This window comes from Monodelphis domestica, chromosome 3 (genome assembly GCF_027887165.1).
Source record: "Monodelphis domestica isolate mMonDom1 chromosome 3, mMonDom1.pri, whole genome shotgun sequence".
NCBI classification, from domain to species: Eukaryota; Metazoa; Chordata; class Mammalia; order Didelphimorphia; family Didelphidae; genus Monodelphis; species Monodelphis domestica.
This window is the reverse complement of record NC_077229.1, coordinates 211,089,818-211,112,121: the sequence shown is the minus strand read 5'-3', so window position 1 is coordinate 211,112,121 and position 22,304 is coordinate 211,089,818. Positions and strand designations below refer to the sequence as shown.

General features: G+C 36.1%; 1 protein-coding gene across 2 annotated transcripts in view; it reads left to right on the top strand.

Moving 5' to 3' along the window:
- The window catches only part of DTNBP1 (dystrobrevin binding protein 1), a 208,979-nt gene that overhangs the window by 98,737 nt on the left and 87,938 nt on the right, over positions 1-22,304 (top strand). For both annotated transcript variants that reach the window (XM_007487917.3, XM_016431759.2), the window contains exon 7: positions 18,066-18,088. In XM_007487917.3, coding sequence (XP_007487979.2) covers positions 18,066-18,088 — 23 coding nt within the window. The remainder of the gene's footprint in view (positions 1-18,065; positions 18,089-22,304) is intronic.

Sequence of the window (22,304 nt, the reverse complement as noted above, 5' to 3'; positions counted from 1 at the left end):
CCAAAATATTTATAACAGAACTTTTAATATTAGTAAAGAATTCAAAACAAAGAGGTATTCTTCTAAACACATTGTGGTACATGAACATAATAGAAAAATACTGTACTATAAGAAACAAATGGGGGGGGGCAGCTGGGTGACTCAGTAGATTGAGGACCAGGTCTGGAGTTGGGAAGTCTTTGGGTTCAAATGTGGCCTCAGATACTTCCTAGCTGTATGATCCTGGGTAAGTCACTTAACCACCATTGCCTAGCCCTTACCACTTTTCTGCCTTAGAACCAACACACAGTATTAATTCTAAGACAGGAGGTAGTGTGGAGATACTTTTAAGGTTGTGACTTAAAATCTAAATTAATTGGTTTCCAGAAAAAAAAAACAACAAAGAAAATACCCAAGTCAGTCTGGAAATTTATGGTAATTTTAATTAATAAAGAGGGAAGGATTTAAGGAGAAAGCAGGAAGAAGGTATAGGATTTCTCCTGGCTGTCCTGTGCCAGGGGAGTTCAAGATCTTCACCACTACGTCTCTGAAGATTAGTGACTTCTAAGAGGATAAAGTTGGAAAGTAAAGGAGAAAAACTCAACCAGAAACTCACCACCGAACTGGACAATAGCTGTAGCCACACCAAGATGCTGAAAGGCCCAGCATGCTGCCACCAGCCAACTCTCCACCACCAAAGGTACCAAAGAGAGGAAGTGACACCGAATATATAGACCTTTTACTGTGGTGTCCCCTCCTCTAAATTTTCACATCTACTAATCATATAAGAGGCTTTTCTCTAGGACTGCCCATTCTTTAGTTCTCATCTTCTTTGATTAGATTATATCTTTTGAGTTACTTACACTTCTTTAAGTTCACCTTTTGTTAGTTACTTAACCTTTTTGTGATTAATTTCCCCTTTATAGTTACTTAACACCTTTTTGTATTAAGATCTTAAAATAGACTTAGCTTAAAGTTCTAGCTTCACTATAAAGAAAGAATTAAGTACCTTATTTGTTTAATCAGGAGATTAAAATTTCATCCCCATGAAGTAAGATCTTAGTAGGGTGGAGTAATCTAAATTTCACAATATCTGTTAAAAAAAGAAAGAAAGAAAGAAACAATGATTGCAGGGCCTACAGTCAGAAAGACCTAAGTTCAAATATAACCATAGACATTTAATAGTTGTGTAACTCTGAGTAAGTCACTTAACCACCATTTGCCTCAATTTCTTCATCTGTGAAATGGGAATAATAATAGCATCTACTTCTTAGGGCTGTTGTTAGAACCAGATGAGATAATAATTGTAAAGTACTGAGGGTAGGACCAGGTACATGGCATTATATAAATGTTAGCTGTCATCATCATCATCAAGGAAACCCCATAGCATATTGTATAGTGACCCTGCACTTCCTGTGGTAGCTGGTGGTGCAGTGGATAGAGGACTCAGCCTAGAGTTAAGTAAGATTTGAATTCAAATATAGCCTTAGACACTGACTCAGTATGACTCTAGTCAACTCACTTGTTCTCTATTTGCTTCTGTTTCCTCAACTCTAAAAAATCAGGATTATAATAATACCAATTTATGAGGTTGTTATGAGGATCAAATGAGATATTTGCAAAGTACTTAATATAGTACTTGACCCCATTTGCCATTTCTTTAGGGAATTTGTGATAGAATGGAGCTAAGAGTCACCCAAGATGGGCAGGTCTGAATGGGTTGAGATCCTTAGCATTGTATAAGAGTGACTACATCAATGAGATTAAAGATGTTCACATAAGGATAATGTCAAGATAAAGTCTGCATACTGTTTACACAGCTCCTGGAACAATTTGAGTAGAATTTGATTGAAGGTATATTTTGCTTCATCATGAAAAAAAACTTTCTGCCCTCTCAATCACACTATATTCCAGTTTAATTGGTCTATTTGCTGTTCCCTGAATATCACATATTCTATTGCCTACCTTTGACCCCGACCAGCTGACAAGGTCACAGTCTAAGGAAAGGAGGTCTGCAAAGCAGACCCTAAAATGAGGGCCCCCTGCTGATTCCCCTCTGTGACTTCTCTCTCCAAATTTTCCCCTCTAATGGACTTGTTATGATTATTATTCTCTCCCCAATACAGGAGAAATAATATGAGAGCAAATACATATAGGATCAATAAATATATATACCCTACTTTAAGCCCCCTAGGTTATTACCCAAAAAAGATTGCAATTACAGAATTAAAGCCCAAATATTACTGCCCATGACCCCTCCTTTCTCAAGCACAAGACATGCTCCAAGGCCCTATAATAAACACCAGCCAAAAGCTTGAGTACTATAATGAATCTTTTCCTACAGTTACCACATGCCAGTGAATTTGTTGAAACCGAAGCCAAGCAGCATTGCTAAGCACTTCAAAGTAACACAAGAAAAACAGAACTTGTAAATTGAGGAAAACCCCAAAACTGGTCTGCTTTAAGTCCTCACACCTAGTTACAAAGATGTTTTGTTGTTCATCTCCCGAGCAATTATGATTGATAGTGAAAGCTGACCAAAAGTACAGTGATCCTCTCAGCAGGTCAAGGGGTACTAACCTACAAATGGCTTTATTCACATTAATCATATCTATCACAGAGTGTTGTAGAAACCTAGTAAATGATCATAGAACTCTTTGTTGTAGTAACATTACAAGAGTGTTGTTTAGGTGATTTGATAATATCCAATCAAATTGTAGAATGTCACATATGTAGAAGATCAATTGACTGCATAGCAGTCATCATCCATAGCTAGGTTCTACCCTACATCAAGCCCAAGATGAATTGAAGTCACTCCAATTAAAAAACAAAAAAGAGGGAGATGCCGGGAGCCATCAAAGACCATGCTGTTTGACACAGTCCACATGGAAACCAGGGACTGCAAAGCAGCCCCTAGGAAGGATGGAAACACCCATTGAAACCCTCCTAAGTGACTTTCAAATTATTAACATCCCATTATTATTGGAATTTCTATGATTATTATTCTTACATAGCCCCAGGAAAAATAGATGAGAGCAACATGCTTGCATGGTTAATTTAGATGTCCCACTTTGACCCCCCAAGATATTACCAGGAGAGCCCACTTACAAAATTAAACCTAAGGATTCTTATATACCCACTTAGATAGGACCCTCTTTTCTAGGCATAAAAACTTCTGTCAAATCTGTGCTCTGAATTCCCTAACCTATATCTGGGTCATGTTGATTACCCCCAGTGATCCTGCCCTTAGCAACAATGTTTCATTGACTATCTCCCTAGGCTTCCTGGCTGTTGTTAGGTTCCATGGAAACATGTATGTTGAGAATGAAAGTGTGTGCCAAGTAGATGTGTGATCATGAGGGTATAAAATAAAGCCAGGCCTCAGCCAAGGCAGAGCAGTTTATCCTGGGAGACCTGTGCTGCGGGTTGAATGCAAAAGCTGTGTCCCATCCATGATTTCACTGATACCATCCCACCTCTAAGATCCCATTCCCTGTGGGAGGCTGGCCCACCCCACAGCAACTTCACCTTGCCTCTGACATGGAATGCCCTCCTTCTTGACCTCCGTGTCCCAGGAACTCTTTCCTTATATCCAGGCACAGCCTAAAGGCCACTCCTACAGGAGGCCTCTGTTGATCCTTCCAGTTGTTCTGAACTCCTGACCTTCAGAAAATATTTTGTATTTACTTTATGGATATGTTATTTTCCTGCAGTTAAAATGCTTCTTGAGAGCTGAAGAGGTTTTATTTTTTAATTTATATCTTCATATTCCACCACTTGCATAGTTTCAGGCTCATATTTTTGCACTTAGTAAATACTTGTTCAGTTGAATTTAATTAGAGCTGACCCAAAATAGATTGGGCTATTTCATGAAGTAGTGAGTATATCCCATTAGTAGAAATTTTCAAGCAGAGGTTCGTTCATGTTTTGGCCAGAGGACTAGCCTAGATAACCTTAAGTATTTTGGCCACTTCAGAAATGATATTTATTTTTGTATGTAGCAGTTTGAGCATAATGTTTTGATATATAGAATTTCTTTTACCATTTTGTCATGGATTTTTCCTAGAGAAGTGGCTTAATGTGCACATCTATAAAATGATTATTAAGACATTTGTCCAGTGGCTCTAATCTATTAAGCCTACAAATAAAAAATAAAAAAAAACTTGTTTTTTAAAATAACTTTCATTCATATTTCAGAATTTTATATATTCATGCCAATATTCAAATATGTAGGAATAATTGATAAAAATTATCCTGTGTAACTGTGAGATTATCACATTATTGAATATCTTCAGTTTAGTCTGTTTATCAAAGAAAAATATATCCAGTATTTTAGGTTTTTAAGATGGTTTAAAAACAAAAAGATTTCTAGTTAGAATCATAGACTAGTTAGGACTAGAACTGCCTTTTACACAGTCAATGAGGAAGTGATGTTAACAGTCTAAGCCTTCAGTTGCCAAAGGAATCATGGCTCCAGGATAGTCTCAATATTTTTTTAAAATTCTATATATTTTTTTCAATCAGCAAAAATCCTCTTCTCTCCTCTCCATCCCTTCTAATGTGAATAAAGGAGAAAACAAAGCTCCTGTTATAAACATATATAGTCTAGGCCTTTTTATTTACCATGGCATTATATTTTCTTAATTTTTCCAGTCTTCTGACTTTGTTTGAATATTTCTTATTTAATGGAATTTAATGGCTATTATTCGGGCTATTCTAATTTTCACTAAAATTTCTTGGACCAGATTTTTGTATCTCTTGTGCTGAACTGTTAATTTCCTTTTTAATTCTCTCTTCAATAGCTTTCATTTCTTTTCCAGTTTTTTTCCTCTGGCACTACTATTTCACTTATTAACATTTTTAAACTATTTTTTCAACTCTCACTTTATCTCTTGCAGCATTCCAGTTGAGTTTGCATCCAAGCTTTTTTTTTTTTCTGTAGACATATTGTAGTTATTCCCTTCTTCTGAATTTATGTATTGAGCATTATATAATGAGTCACCATAATGTCTTATGAAGGAATTCTTTTTGTAAAAATCTGCCCATTCTTTAAGTTTACCTCCTGACTTTAGTATTGATGGTTGAGAATGGTTTTAGAGAAGTCTGGGAAAACTTATATGAACTGATATAAAGTGAGATAGAAAGAACCAGAACAACAATTTATAGATGGACAACAATTTGGTAAAAGAAAACAACTCTGAAAAAAAGAGGGGGAAGGACTGATGGGCATAACAACTAAGCAGGATTCTAGCAGACTAATGATGAAAGATGCCACCCATCTCCTGATGAAGGAGTGTAAGACTTGGAGTGTGGAATGAGGTATTTTGATATTAGGAACCAGTTCTATTTACTTCTTGAGGGCTTATCCTATTAACTGTTTTCTTCTTACCTTATTCTAGTATCTCAGGGATAGCTCAGGCTGGAAACCTACATGCTTTTAATGCTCCCAAAGTGGTCAATTAAAGAAAAAGTCACATTTCTGCCCCTTCCTTTGAGCTTTGAAAGTCTGAAGTTTGCATCTAAACAATAGTAGACTGCATCTAGACTCAGCCTCTATTAACCATCTTAGAAGTGTTAGGATCCGAGTGGAAGTAACCCACAAAGGAACATGCAAAGACAATGCTAAAGCATCAGGGAGAGGTTTATTTACTAGCACTCACGCTTGCTAGGATGGCTACCCAAAAGAACAGCCCTGGGGCAACCCGAGAGTGCATATTTATAGAGAGCAGCTTGAAAGAGGGGATAAGTAAGATATCTGTCTCAACAGCTGTGGCCTTGCAGTTTCTTCTAGGATCTCTATCAACTATGGTCTTGCAGTTCTTTCCAGGAACTGTTCATTTGGATACAGTACAACCCCCACTCCCTTCAGAAGCTGTGTTAGTTCCAAGTGATAGAACTGCAAATTCTCTTTTGTTCTATGATTTCTGTCCTGGGTATTCCTCTGCAGCTTTCATACTAGAATTGAAACTGCAGCTAAAATGCTGCAGGGCTGTTCCTTTCTTCTGAACTTATTCCTTGCTCACGTATAGAGCCCAGGATTCACAACAGCCCTTTATCCTAGAATGCCATTCCTAGGTGTAGTTCCTATCCCTAATTCATCCTGTATTTGTGACTCAGACTGTATGTGTGAATAGTGGGTATCTAAGTTTATAACCGTGCTTGTTACTTATTGACTGATTATCTGATGGCCAAAAGGGAGCAAACTCTTCAATAAAGTGTTCTGGAAGAGGCGGAGTCAAGATGGCGGCTTAGCATGCAGCAAAAGTTCAGACCTCAGAAAACCCTTCCTTATCGATTAAAAACTGATTGCTCCAAGGCACCAAAATTCAAACTGAACAACAGGACAGAGGCGGGGAACCCTCCTTCTGGACTCAAATCAAAAGGTACACCCCCCAAAAGTTAGAATCCGAGAATACTCGGGTCTAAGGAGAAGTCAGAAGGAAGGTCCCAGGACCCCTCCCCCCAACCCAGAGGGCTGAGCCCCCAGTGGCAGCGGGAACCTCTGAGTGGGCAAAAGTGCTGGTTTGAAGGGTCTACCTTGTGAGCAGCGGGGCACCAGGCTCTGAGCGTCCAGCATGGACAGCAGGGAGGAAGCCAGGGAGAGACCTGGGCCGTGGCTGGGTCCCTCCATCTGGCTCCAGTCTCACCATTCCCTCGGGGCACATCCAGACAAATCCAGTTGAATATAATCCCATCAGGACTCCTCATAGCTCAGGAAGTGGGCAAAGGCACTGGAGAACCTTGCAGACAGCGGAGAAGCAGCTGGAGAGAACTGGAGAGAGCCTGGGCAGCCCAGCCTTCCAGGAGTCTTCGGCCTCAGAGCACATACAGCCCAACCCAGTTGAATTTAATCCAATCAAAAGCCTCCAGAGGACAGGGAAGCTAACATTCCTCCCCTAGAGACTGTACCAAGAGATCTGACAAAGCTCCAAGAGGGGAGACTGACAGCCCCAAAACAAAAAAAAAAATGAGAGGAGCAAGAGCACAGCCAAATACGGGGAGCGAAGAAGGGGTAAACTCAAGCAAACAACAGAAAAAGAAGAAAGAAATTACAATAGACAGCTTCTGCACAGGTAATGAGCAAAGAGCGAACGAAACAGAGGGGGAGGGATCAGCAAAGGAAAAATCAGAAATCCCAGCGAATTGGATACAGGCTTTGGAAGAACTCAAAATGCAATTCAAAACGCAATTAAGAGAGGCTGAAGACAATTGGGAAAAGAACTTAAAAACTAAGATAAGTCATCTGGAAACAGAGGCACTTGAACTAAAACAAGAAAATAGTGTCTTGAAAGCCAAAATCAACCAGCAGGAAAATGAGGCAAAGGAGATGAAAGATGAGGCAAAGCAGATGAAAGATGAGGTGAAGAAGATGAAAGATGACCTCCAAAAAAAATCAGACCAAAAGGAAAAGGACGACCAAAAAACTAAGGATGAAATTCAGTCTTTAAGAACTAGAATACAACAACTAGAATCAAGTGACCTCACAAGGCAGCAGGACACTATAAAACAAAACCAAAAGAATGAAAAAATTGAGGAAAATATGAAGCATCTCATTCACAAAACACAGGATTTAGAAAATGTTCATGGAGAGACAATTTAAGAATCATTGGCCTACCAGAAGACCATGACAAAAGAAAAATCCTGGACATTATATTACAGGAAATTATTAAAGAAAACTGCCCCGATATCATAGAACAAGAGGGAAAAGTGGAGATTGATAGAATTCACAGATCACCTCCTGTATTTAATCCCCAACTGACAACACCAGGAATGTTATAGCCAAATTCAAGAACTATCAGACCAAAGAAAAGATATTACAAGCTGCCAAGAAGAAGTCATTCAGATACCAAGGAACCACAGTGAGGATAACTCAGGATCTGGCTGCATCCACACTGAAAAAAAGAAAGGCATGGAATATGATATTCTGGAAAGCAAGGGAACTAGGTCTACAACCAAGAATCAACTACCCAGCAAAACTGACTATATTCTTACAGGGGAAAATATGGTCATTCAACAAAATAGAAGAATTTCAAGAATTCGTAAAGAAAAGACCGGACCTGAACATAAAATTTGATGTCCAAGCACAGAACTCAAGAGAATCAGCAAAAGGTAATTAAAAAAGAGGAGGGAAAAGAAAAACAAAACACAGCAAAACAAAATTTTTAAGAGACTCAATAAGTAAGTTAAAACGATATGTATCCCTATAAGAAAAGAAGTCATTGGTAACTCTTAAAAACTGTTGTTAATACCTGGGCAGCAAAAAGAAGTACACTTAGAGGGAACAGTGACAAACTGTATAGGATGAAAGGACAAGACATAAATAGGTATATAGATATATGCATGCAAAAATACATACACATGAGTATGCATATATATGCATATATAACTAGAGCTTAAAATAGGTTAATATTAAAAGAAATGGGAAAAGAAATAAATGGGGGTAAATTTATATGTCATAAAGAAGCTCATGGTAGGAGGGGGGAGAACATCAATACACTGGAAGGGTAAAGAGGTCAGAGACAGGAAATACTCAACTTTTACATGATTTGAAAGTGACTCAAAGAGAGAAAAACAATCCAATCCATTAGGGGCAGAGAATAGATTTGCACCCTATAGGGGAGTAGAAGGGTAACAAACTGTCTGGTGGGGAGGGAAGCACTACAAGAGAGGGAGGGGCGGGGCGTTAATTTTATAAAGACTACAGGGAAAATAAGGGGGGAGAATAAGAAGGGGGGTAGAAACGGAAGTAAAATAAGGGTGGGAACAAGGGGGACTGCTTAAAAGCAAACATTGATGTAGAAGGAAATAGTGAAAGAAGAAAAGGCAGGAACAGGAGCAGAAATCAAAATGCTGGGAAATACACAGCTGGTAATCATAACTCTGAATGTGAATGGAATGAACTCACCCATAAAATGCAAGCAAATAGCAGAGTGGATTAGAATCCAAAACCCTACCATATGCTGTCTACAAGAAACACACATGAGGAAGGTAGATACACATAGGGTGAAAGTAAGAGGGTGGAGCCAAATCTATTGGGCATCAACTGACAAAAAGAAGGCAGGAGTTGCAATCATGATATCCAACAAAGCCAAAGTAAAAATAAATCTAGTTAAAAGAGATAGGGAAGGTAACTACATCCTGATAAAAGGCAGTATAGACAGTGAGGAAATATCTGTACTCAACATGTATGCACCAAATCACATAGCATCCAAATTTCTAAAGGAGAAACTAGAGGAACTCAAGGACGAAATAGATAGAAAAACTATACTAGTGGGAGACCTGAACCTTCCTCTATCCGAACTAGATAAATCAAACCAAAAAATAAATAAGAAAGAGGAAAGATAAGTGAATGAAATCTTAGAAAAATTAGAATTAGTAGACATGTGGAGAAAAATAAATAGGGACAAAAGGGAATATACCTTCTTTTCTGCAACACATGGTACATTCACAAAAATTGACCATGTATTAGGGCATAAAAACATTGCAAACAAGTGCAAAAGAGCAGAAATAATAAATGCAACTTTCTCAGATCACAATGCAATGAAAATAATAATTAGTAAGGGAACATGGAGAGGTAAATCAAAAATTAATTGGAAATTAAACAATACGATTCTCCAAAACCAGTTAGTTAAAGAACAAATCATAGAAACAATAACTTCTTCATTGAAGAAAATGACAATGATGAGACATCCTTTCAAAACCTATGGGATGCAGCCAAAGCAGTACTCAGGGGGAGATTTATATCCTTGAGTTCATATATTAACATTATTAAGAAGGGCAGAGGTCAATGAATTGGGCATGCAAATTAAAAAATTAGAAAGCAAACAAATTAAAAATCCTCAGATGAAGACTAAATTAGAGATCCTAAAACTCAAAAGAGAAATTAATAAAATTGAAAGTCAAAGAACTATTGATTTAATAAATAAGGCTAGAAGCTGGTACTTTGAAAAAACAAATAAAATAGACAAAGTACTAGTCAGTCTAATTTAAAAAAGGAAAGAAATAAACCAAATTGACAGTATCCAAGATGAAAAAGGAGACCTCACCTCTAATGAAGAGGAAATTAAGGCAATCATTAAAAACTACCATGTCCAATTATATGGCAACAAATATGGCAATCTAGGTGATATGGATGAATACTTACAAAAATATAAATTGCCTAGACTAAAAGAGGAAGAAATAAATTACCTTACCAAACCCATATCAGAAAAAGAAATTGAACAAGCCATCAAAGAACTCCCTAAGAAAAAATCCCCAGGTCCAAATGGATTCACAAATGAATTCTATCAAACATTTAAAGAACAACTAATCCCAATATTATACAAACTATTTGACAGAATAAGCCAAGAATAGTTCTACCAAATTCATTTTACGACACAAACATGGTACTGATCCCAAAGCCAGGAAGGTCAAAAACAGAAAAAACTATAGACCAATCTCCTTAATGAATATAGACGCAAAAATCTTAAATAAGATACTAGCAAAAAGACTCCAGCAAGTCATCACAAGGGTCATCCACTATGACCAGGCAGGATTCATACCAGGAATTCAAGGATGGTTCAATATTAGGAAAACCATCCATATAATTGACCATATTAACAAGCAAAATTACAAAAATCACATGATTATCTCAATAGATGCAGAAAAAGCCTTGGATAAAATACAACACTCATTCCTATTGAAAACACTAGAAAGTATAGGAATAGAAGGGCCTTTCCTAAAAATAATAAACAGTATATATCTAAAACCATCAGCAAACATCATCTGCAATGGAGATAAACTAGAAGCCTTCCCAATAAGATCAGGAGTAAAACAAGGATGCCCATTATCACCTCTATTATTTAACATTGTACTAGAAACACTAGCAGTAGTAATTAGAGAAGAAAAAGAAGTTGAAGGTATTAAAATCAGCAATGAGGAGACCAAGCTATCACTCTTTGCAGATGATATGATGGTTTACTTAAGGAATCCTAGAGAATCAACCAAAAAGTTACTCAAAATAATCAACAACTTTAGCAAAGTTGCAGGATACAAAATAAACCCACATAAGTCATCAGCATTTCTATATATCTCTAACCCATTTCAGCAGCAAGAATTAAAAAGAGAAATACCATTTAAAATCACCCTAGACAATATGAAATACCTAGAAATCTATCTGCCGAGACAAACACAGGAACTATATGAACACAACTACAAAACATTTTGCACACAGTTAAAACTAGATCTAAACAATTGGAAAAACATTGATTGCTTATTGATGGGACGAGCTAACATAATAAAAATGACAATCCTACCCAAATTAATTTACTTATTTAGTGCCATACCCATTGAACTACCAAAAAACTTCTTTATTGAATTAGAAAAAAACCATAACTAAGTTCATTTGGAAGAACAAAAGATCAAGGATATCCAGGGAAATCATGAAAAAAAATGCAAAGGAAGAAGGACTTGCAGTCCCAGATCTCAAACTATACTATAAAGCAGTGGTTATCAAAACAATTTGGTACTGGCTAAGAGACAGAAAGGAGGATCAGTGGAATAGACTTGGCGTAAATGATCTCAGCAAGACAGTTTATGACAAACCCAAAGATCCCAGCTTTTGGGACAAAAATCCATTTGATAAAAACTGCTGGGAAAATTGGAAAACAGTGTGGGAGAGATTAGGTTTGGATCAAAACCTCACACCCTACACCAAGATAAATTCAAAATGGGTGAATGACTTAAACATAAAGAAGGAAACTACAAGTAAATTAGGTGAACACAGAATAGTATACATGTCAGACCATTGGGAAGGGAAAGATTTTAAAACCAAGCAAGACTTAGAGTCACGAAATGTAAAATAAATAATTTTGACTACATCAAATTAAAAAGGTTTTTGTACAAACAAAACCAATGTAACTAAAATCAGAAGGGAAGCAACAAATTGGGAAACAATCTTCACAAAAACCTCTGACAAAGGTTTAATTACACAAATTTACAAAGAGCTAAATCAATTGTACAAAAAATCAAGCCATTCTCCAATTGATAAATGGGCAAGGGACATGAACAGGCAGTTCTCAGCCAAAGAAATCAAAACTATTAATAAGCACATGAAAAAGTATTCTATATCTCTTATAATCAGAGAGATGCAAATCAAAACAACTCTGAGGTATCACCTCACACCTAGCAGATTGGCTAACATGACAGCTATGGAAAGTAATGAATGCTGGAGGGGATGTGGCAAATTGGGGACACTAATTCATTGCTGGTGGAGTTGTGAATTGATCCAGCCATTCTAGAGGACAATTTGGAACTATGCCCAAAGGGCAATAAAAGACTGTCTGCCCTTTGATCCAGCTATAGCACTGCTGGGATTGTACCCCAAAGAGATAATAAGGAAAAAGTCTTGTACACGAATATTCATAGCAGCGCTCTTTGTGGTGGCCAAAAATTGGAAAATGAGGGGATGCCCTTCAATTGGGGAATGGCTGAACAAATTGTGGTATATGTTGGTGATGGAATACTATTGTGCAAAAAGGAATAATAAAGTGGAGGAATTCCATGGAGACTGGAACAACCTTCAGGAAGTGATGCAGAGCGAAAGGAGCAGAACCAGGAAAACATTGTACACAGAGACTGATACACTGTGGTACAATCGAAGGTAATGGACTTCTCCATTAGTGTCAATGCAATGTCCCTGAACAATCTGCAGGGATCTAAAAAACACTATCCACAAGCAGAAGATAAACGGAGTAAAAACACCGATGAAAAGCAACTGCTTGACTACAGGGGTGGAGGGGATATGACTGAGGAGAAACTCTAAATGAACACTCTAATGCAAATACCAACAACATGGAAATGGGTTTGAATCAAGAACACATGTGATACCCAGTGGAATTTCGCGTGGGCTATGGGAGAGGTGGTGGGAGGGGGAGAGGAAAGAAAAGAAAATGATCTTTGTTTCCAATGAATAATGTAAATGACCAAATAAAATAATGTTAAAAATTTAAAAAAATTTAAAAAAAAGAAATGTTATGGAAGAGTTTATCCATCTGTAACAGGCTAAGCATATTTAAACTCTTTGAAAGGGGATGGGGGAGAAATAAAGGGAGGGAATTGGAGGTGTATTATTGAATTGGGAGATCAATGCAGATGTACAAATTATATAAAAGATACATATAAAGAATAATCATTAAAGTTCTACAGCTGTGGAGGTGATGATAGTTGAAATGTTCTGAAAAAAAGATAAAATATTTACAGATTAGTAGTTCAAGCACTTCCATTGTTTTGAAAAAAGTATTTTCTTTATGGGAAAGAAATTTATATTACCCATTGTTCCTTCAGGTTTGCAATACTGAATTTATCCTTAGGCCTTTGCAATGATGTCAGGCTCTCTAGAAGCATAACAAAATAAAAGACCCAGGATCTGTTAGACCTAAAACCCTTATTTTATCTTGAGTTTAAAAAACAGTGGTAAGAGGGAGCACTCTGGACCTACGACTGCAAAGGAACAGAGCTGGATGATGAAATGCCATATATAGAGACTGCTCAAGGAAGTAAACCAGGGTATCTGGAGTACAGAGTGAGCATGTGAAGGAGAGTAGTTTGTAATAAACTTGGAAAGATCATCTGGATCCAAATTGTGAATGGCTTTAAGTCTAAATAAAGGAGTTTGAACTTAATGTTAGGACAATGGAGAGTCATTCCTCTGGGGTGGAGGAAAAATAGCTTTTCAACTTCTTCAGTCATCAACAAACATTTGTTAATACCCTACTGTGTCCCAAGCACTTGAGATACAAAGAGAAGCCAAAACCAGTCCCTGCTTTGGGTATTACCTCTAAATTAGATACAAATGCCTATATTAAGCATTTTAAAGACCTTCAAAATTTGGCCTGTTCATTTCTTAGATTAGAAACAATTTGCATTTCAAGACTATCCATTTGGAGACTGTGTGGAGGATAGATTGGAAAAGAGAAAAACCAGGTAGAAGAAGACCAACTATAATAGTCCAGGAAGTGGATGTTCAGGAGCTGGACCAGATGGTTGTCTTCTGAGCAGAGAAAAGACAAATGATTCAAGATGTTGAGTAGGTGGAATTGATTTGACAATTGTTAGGATATATAAGGAGTGAGAGAGAATTAAGAGTTGAGGATGACTCAGAGGTTGTGATTCTGGGTGAATGGAAGTCTAGTAGTGCCTTTGACAGAAATAGGGAAGTGAGGAGGAGGAGGGATGGATTGATTTGAATTATGGGTAGTACGGGAATTGTAATAGCTACCTTTTTCCTTATCACACCTTCACAAGACATAATAACAAATAATTTTTAATTTATTTGTTTTTCATGACTTCAAGTTCTTCTACATCCTCTGGTGGCTATAATAAAACCATGAGAATGGGCAAATTATTGTGTAGCAAGGTAAATAAGGAGCAAAGGTACAAATAATCTGTAAACTCTAAATTATCCTGAAAAAATTGAAAACCTTATTGTGTGTTTATAAGGATTAGGGGAAAATATGCTTTCTGATCAAACATGGCAAACTCTTTGCAACAACACTAGTGAATCCTTATAAGTTTTATTATACATAGAAGTTATTCCATTTACAAGTGAGAAATGAGACTAAGGGGGTTACAACCGAGTTAAACAACTGAATTATAAATTATTTCCTCTGAACTCAAGACTATACTTAGATTCATTCATCTGTGAATTTGAGGCAGAGTATTTGTAATTATTTTTACTACAGTAAAGTCTTTTAAGGACAAAAACCACACATATATATATAATCATGCAGATTAGCAATGACCTTCAGATTAAGAACCTGAAAGAAATCAAGTTGGTCCTGAAGGAAATTGTGCTGTGTGTCAATGAGGTTTTAATTCCTTTTTTAAAAAATAGCATTCTTATATTTTTCTAGGATACTATTCTTATTAGTGTTATTAGATTTATATACCAGTAAATAGAGAAAGGAATGTGGGAAATATTGTGAAGAAGCAAAAAAAAAAAAAAGTTGGAAGTGGAGTTTGAATTCAGCCATTAAAATGAAATATAGGTATCTCCCTTTATAGGGAAGGTGGATTGGGGTGCCTCAGTGGACATATAAATGATGTCAATGGACCAAAGAAAGAGACAGATGAGATGCTAAAAATCATGAAAAGATCTTAGCTTACTAGACAGATGAGCCAAATTTTAACACGATAACATCCCATTGTTAATGGAACCTATTTTTATTTTAATTTTTTTCATATATCACTTTTATTGATTTAGACTTCATAGCTGAAAATGTTCAAAAATAGATATAGCTACTCTGCCAAAGGTTCACACAGAATTTGGCATCATCCCAGAATGGGGGCAGCCAGATATAGTAGAAGCAGTTATTGAAGTAGTTATTCAATTGAAATAAAGTATTGTATGAGTTTATATTAACATAAAAGTTTTGTTTTCAGAGTACTGAGATTTCCCCTCCCCCCCCCATTCATACTGAGGATTTAAAACCCTGTCATGCATAGTCTATAAAAAAATAGGAAACCTTCATTACTTGCAGTTTAGCCCCATTCCTTGGACTCATTTGAACAGATAAAATCACTACTGGAAGAATTCTAAGGTGTACAGAATGCCACTTTTATGGTGTTAGGTTTTGGGGGATGAAAAATTTTTGTTCTTCTATCTCTGTTTTTAGGGAATAGCTTCCTTGTGGACTAAACCTAGAGAAATTCTTAGAGAAGTAAAAAATGAGGAAGAGTCCTTCTAGTTCAAAATATCATGACTTTTAAAGCTTTGGGGGCTGTGATATGGAAATCACTTTAAAAGACTGATATATATATTAATTTAAGGTCACCGAGGAATTCAGCTATGTAATTCCTAAATGAAAACTCAAGTCAGCAGTCAACCTTTTATGGAGTTCTAATTACAAACAGGAGGAAGAAAAGTATTAGAGGGAAAGAGAGAGAGGGGGAAAAGGAAGAGAAGGGAATAGGGCTTAAATATCCACTCTGCTTAGGCTGGGCCAAAGGCCCAAGGCCCTGGATAGCCGAGGCAAAGAAAAGAGATCAGTTCCTATCACTCACGTGACCAAAATGGAGAAACAGTCTGAGGGCCTTCACTCCAAGCACCAGGCTCCAACAACCTCCTTTCCTCCACACAGGAAGTCCCCAGACTCCTCAGCTGTCCTCTACCTCACTTCCTGTGTCTCCCCTGTGCCAATAGTGGCTCTAGCTTAACCCAGGACCTCCCAGAGGTCTGTCCCCTTTGCACATGTCTGTTGAAGGTCATATTCTCAAATAATTAAATCTTGAGCTTTGCTGCAGCCCTTCCTAAATCCTGTTACCCTGAGTAGGGTGGAGATTGTAGTTTCCAAGACCTGATTCTGTCATTCCAAGTATCTCTATTGTTATTGATCAGGAAATAGCCAAATCCCATCTCTAAAGAATGGTTTGAACAGGGTTGAGTAGTTTTGAAATTCACAGGGCATAATTCCAAAATGCCTTCCAGAATGATTGGATCAGTTCACAACTCCTCTAGCAATGCATTAGTGTCCCAATTTTGCCACATCCCCTCCAACATTAATTATTTTCCTTTATTGTCATATTGGCCAGTCTGCCAGGAGGTACCTCAGAGTTGTTTTGATTTGCATTTCTCTAATCAGGAGGGTGTTAGAACATTTTTCATGTGATTATTGATAGTTTTGAGTGTTAGCTTTTTGAAAGAACATATTCCCTTAATCCATATTGTAACATAACACATTAATTTTTTAAATAATAGGTTAAGATAGATAAGTTGACAATTATTATCCTGTAGTAAGAGAAATAAAAGGTACCATAATACCTACTGACATTTTTCTTCTCTTTTTGGGCAGTAGTGATAGAGGTTTGCTCATTTTAGGATCACAGTGAGACAAATAAGGAAATTTTTTCAAGGTGTTTCCTCAATGTCCTTATTTCTGATTTAGGGAGTGTGTTTATGTCCTGTCATTGTATTGGGTATTTCAGCATTTATTATATTAATGGAGTAGAGAATACATTTCAGACATGTTTAATTTGTATCTTCTTAACTTCTTTAAAATGGTATATTTTGTCTGCTGAGTAGCAACAATTTTTTTTTGCCTGTTGACATTAGAATTTTTGTACTTTTTCTTAGTTTTTGAAATATAGGATTATGGGAAATATGAGGGCTTTAGGAAAATGATTATCTTCTGATTCAAGTATCTTCAGACTAGCTAGTGCTAGAACCTTACATGTTTTTACTATGAATGTGTTTAGTCTTATTACCAGATGTTAATAGAAATGATTCATTTAAGAATGTAGGTTTTGTAATTAGTTATATATATTTAATAATTCTGAACACTAGCAGATTTTTAATAAAACTAGGAATTATACCCTCCCCTACACACATACCACTTCTCAGAGTACTATCAATAAAATAAGTTGTTAAATGTTATTGGTCTGAAATAGACAAGAGATCCTACAAATATCTCTTGCTTTTGATAAAGAAGCCATAATGTTTCTTTTACATTTGCTCATCTATTTCATCCAGCTGTCTGCTTCCTTATGAAACTATATTCTGGCATTCTTAATTGACATTGACAAAGTAACAAATCAGTAGTATTCCCAGGGGCTTAATTTGATTCAGAGAAGGATTCAATTAGAGAACTCAGTTCAAAGATGTAAACTACTTTTATAAACACAGTTTTGAAAGAAAAATGTTAATGTTTCATTCTTCATTTTTCTTGTTGGAGAATTTAGATAATTCATATTTAATTTGTCATAGTAGAAGGAAAATTGTGTTAATTTGTCTATAAGAGCTTTTAGATGAGTTGATTCAACTGGTTCCAAAATACATATTGTAATATTATATACTAATGCTGGCATCATTTAAATTCTTACGCAGGCATTGGAACGATGCCTTTCATTGTTAATGATTTAACAGAAAAAAAATATTATAGCAACATTAGTAAAATTTGAGCCACCTATGTTTTAATTTTAAGAAAGTATGAAAAGTAAATAAGTGAAAATACATTAATGTTTTTAGAAAATAATATTATTGGAATTTTAAATAGAATTTCAAATTATTAGATTATTTACAATTTATCATTTTTGTTTTTATCTTTAAACAGGAAGGAACTTGAAGCCTTCAAAGGTAATTTGTGCTTAATTCAAAATTTAAAGTAGTTGTGTTTCAACTGATTTTTTTTCTTGAGAGGGGAAAAGAAGCGAAAAGAAAATAAACATTTACATAGCGCCCACTATGTGTTAAGGAATGCACCTAGCACTTTACAAATATTATCTCATTTGATCTTCACAGTAGTTCCACATGGTAATTGTTGACATCATTTTGCAGTTAAGGAAAATGAAGCAAACAGAGTTTAAATGATTTGCCCAGGGTTACACAGTTAGAAAGTATCTAAAACTGCATTTGAATTCAGGTCTTCCTGATTCCAGGACTAGAGATTTATCCACTGTTCCCTAGCTGCCCCAAGATGAAAAGATATATTTCTTTAAATTAAATATGTTAAGTTTACATCAATTATTGATTTATAATTCTAATTTAAGCATCAATGGTTGTAGTATTAATATGCAGGCACATAGCATGTACCAAGTAATAATTTCTACTAATGAGTATTATAGGCATAAAAGGTCAAGAAAACATGAGTTGGCCTGTAGCTCTAAGACCAGCAATCTTCTGGGTCATTTAGTGTAAAGGAGTTTGAAGGGACCATAGAAATCATCACTTTTCCCCTTCTTCTTTTAGATAAACTTAGGCCCACAGAGGCTGCATGACGATGAATAGAACCAAAACTTTGTCTCCCAGAATTTTGCCAGTTGTTATAAATCATAAATAGTTCACATTAGCTTAGGCAGTAGTCTTCAACCTTTCCAAAAATGAGAATCTTTTTACTTGGAGGCAGAGAGGGAATGGATTCAGGGTACAGAATGTGACCTAGTTTTGGGATGATACTGATAAAGAAATTTGTTTTTCTTGACTGTGCCTATTGGTGACAGGGTCTATTTTTCCCTCCTTCCTTCTTTCTCTCCTTCCTTCTCCCCTTCTTTGCCTCTTTCCTTTTATCCTTAGTTCTGTCCTTCCTTCTTTCCCATCTTCCTTTTTTCCTTCCTTCTTTCTTTTGTTCTTACCTTCCCCCAGGGATTAATTCACCAAAAGTACCAACAGCAAGAGACCCCACAAAATTCTGTCCTGGTAAAAATGCTCCTTACATGAGTCAGGTCAGATGCTCCAATTGCTTGTGGTCATGTTCAATTCAATGTATTAGCCCTTCAGTTGTCATCAATTTACCATTGGCTATAGTGGCAGGAAGGACCTTTCCTTTCTATTAATATTCAATCATCTTTATCCCCACTCCCCAAGGCTTATATTTTGTAATAGAGGTTATTGGAAAGTAGCACTTGTAAAAATCAAACAAGCAAACAAAAAACCTTATCATTAAATTATAAAAATAAAGTGACTGGCATCAATCAATTCATGAAGAATTCTGGTTTAGAGAATACATCTTTCCATTACCACAAAGGTGAATTTTAAAAGTAACAATTATATGAACTGTGTCAGGACTAAAGCCCAATTCCCCAGAAGGAAATGAGCCAGTAATAAATGCTAAGGGATTCTGCAATGAAGGAGGTGGAGTGGTGGCAATTGTATTTTTGTTACTTTGGTTAATGGAATGAGGAAAATAAAATTTAAAAATTATAAAATCACCTCTTAGGGAAGATAACAGATACAGAAGACAGAATCACTTTTTTTTTCTTGTTTTGTCTTTCAAAGAGATTGATCTTTGGAATGATAGGACAAAAGTAGTTAAAAGGGAGCTAATGCCCAATATAAATGAGAAGGGAATAAGAGGTCACCTAACTGCTTTCAATGAATTCAATTCACTAGTCCCAGATTTCAAAATACTGGGAAAAAAAAAAGATGTGATTACTGGCCTATTGCTGATACTCTTAGAAAGATTTTGGAGAATGGTAGAGATGCCTTACAACTGGAGAAGGGAAAATGCACAGATTTTAAAAAAAATTTTTTTAATGAACAAACTTTTATTTACCCTATTGGGGGGGGGGGTCTTGTAAATATATGCCTACTTGGGGGCAGCTGAGTGGATCAGTGGATTGAGAGCCAGACCCAGAGATGGGAGATCCTGGGTTCAGATGTTCCCCTCAGACACTTCTTAGCTGTATGACCCTGGGCAAGTCACTTAATCCTCATTGCCTAGCCCTTACCTCTATTCTGCCTTAGAACCAATATACAGTATTGATTCTAAAACAGAAGGTAAGAGTTTTTTTTAAAAAGAAAGAAAATATGCATACTAAAACAAAATAAATTCCTACATTGACTAAAAATACATACCATACACTCTGTACTTCTGTGTCAGGCAGCAGATAGCAGTCTTCATCATTGGTCTTATAGAATTGTGGTTTGACATTGCATTGATCAGAGATCAAAATTCTTTCTAATATTATTATATAAATTTTTCTCCTGGTTCTGCTAACTTTACTTTGTATCATTTCATACAAGCACTCCCAGATTTCTCTAAAACTATGCCTTTCCTATTTTTTTTAACCCTTACCTTCCATCTTAGAATTGATAATGTTGGTTCCAAGGCAGAAAAGTGGTAAGGTCTAGGCATTTGGGGCTAAGTGACTTGCCCAGGGTAACACAGTTAGGAAGTATCTGGGGTCACATTTGAAACCAGGACCTCACATCTCTAGGCCTGGCTCTCTTCCACTAAACTATCTATCTAGCTGTTCTCCTTTCCTTATTTTGCAGTGATGTTCCATCATATTCATATACCATAATTTGTTCGGCCTTTTTCCATTTGATGGATACTTAGTTTCAGTTCCTTGCCATTAAAAAAAAAAAAGAGCTTCTGTGAATATATTTCATATAGGTCCTTTTCTTCTTTCCTTGATCTTTTGGAGGTCTGTGCTAATAGAGGTGTATTGCTGGACCAAAGGACATATGCAATTTAGTAACTTTGGAGATATAATTCCAAATTACTTTCTAGAATGACTGGATCAATTCACGGTTCTATCAATAGTGTTATTGATATTATTAGCCTCTTTTCTCCACATTTCCTTGCAATAACTGTTCTTTCTTTTTTCAAGCTTTGTCAATCTTATGGGAATGAAGTGGAATCTCAGTCATTTTAATGTGCATTTTTCTGATTAGTATCAATTTGGAATATTTTTATTATATGGCTTTTGATAGCTTATTTGTTTTCCTTAGAAAATGCCTGTTTATATCCTTTGACAATTTATCAATTGGAGAATGGCTCTTATTCTTATAAATTTGAATTCATTACTTTTATGTCTTGGAAATTATTTATAATTTTAAATTTTTTAATGTTTATATTTATATATATTTATATTTTCAATTTTTATAATTCCTTTATAATTTTATAATTCCTTTATAATGTAACCTTCATAAGAGAAACTTGCTGCAGTGATTCACATCCTCCACCCCTAGTTGTTTCCCTTCTAATCTTTACTACATTTAACTTATTTAAAAAATAATTTTTTTAAGTGACAAAAATACATCTTCTCTCCCTCACACTCCTCAGCCACTTACCTACCACCCTCACCTGCATCCCCAAGAAAAAGAGAAAAACCTCTGTAATCAGTATGTAAAATCAAGCAAATTTTTGAGGAGGAGGAATTTGCCCCAGAGGCAGAATAAAAATCTTTGTGGGAAGTTGCTGAGAGACAGATTTTGAATGTATGGAAGACTCTATAAGAATATTTAGTAAGAGCTGTCTGAAAATGAAAATGGCATATTTCTTGGGGTAATTGTATTTCTTACCTTCCCTCTTCCCCACTAAAGGTCTTCAAGTGTGGATAACTACTTTGTGTGGAATTTATGATCAATTATGGTTTAGAGTAGACAGCCCCTGAAGTCCCTTACAAGGTTGAGATGGAGTGATTCTGTCCCTACAGGGGACTATTGTACTGGCTTCTTACCTGAGGATCTTCCAGATTTCTCTGAGACATCTGAATTCCTTTGCCACCTGAATTGCATTATACCCCTTTTCTACCAGAGGGGACCCTTCCCCCCAAGATCTCAGACTGGAGTTAAGAAAAAAACACCTTCCCATATCTATATGCTATATATCCTCCTTTTCTAGTTTCATAAGTAGGCTAGAGCAAGTGTATTGAATCTAGAATTTGCAAAAATTACATTGTTTCTTGGCTTTTCCCTTTTTTGTACCATCTTTCATTTTGACTCATCACATTTTCTAAGTTTTTCTTATTTATTTTCGTTTACATCAGAGAATTATTTTCTCCTCTCTATGTTCCAAAAGACCCATTTTTTCTACTTCTTTTGTTCAATACCTCTCTGAAATAGGAGA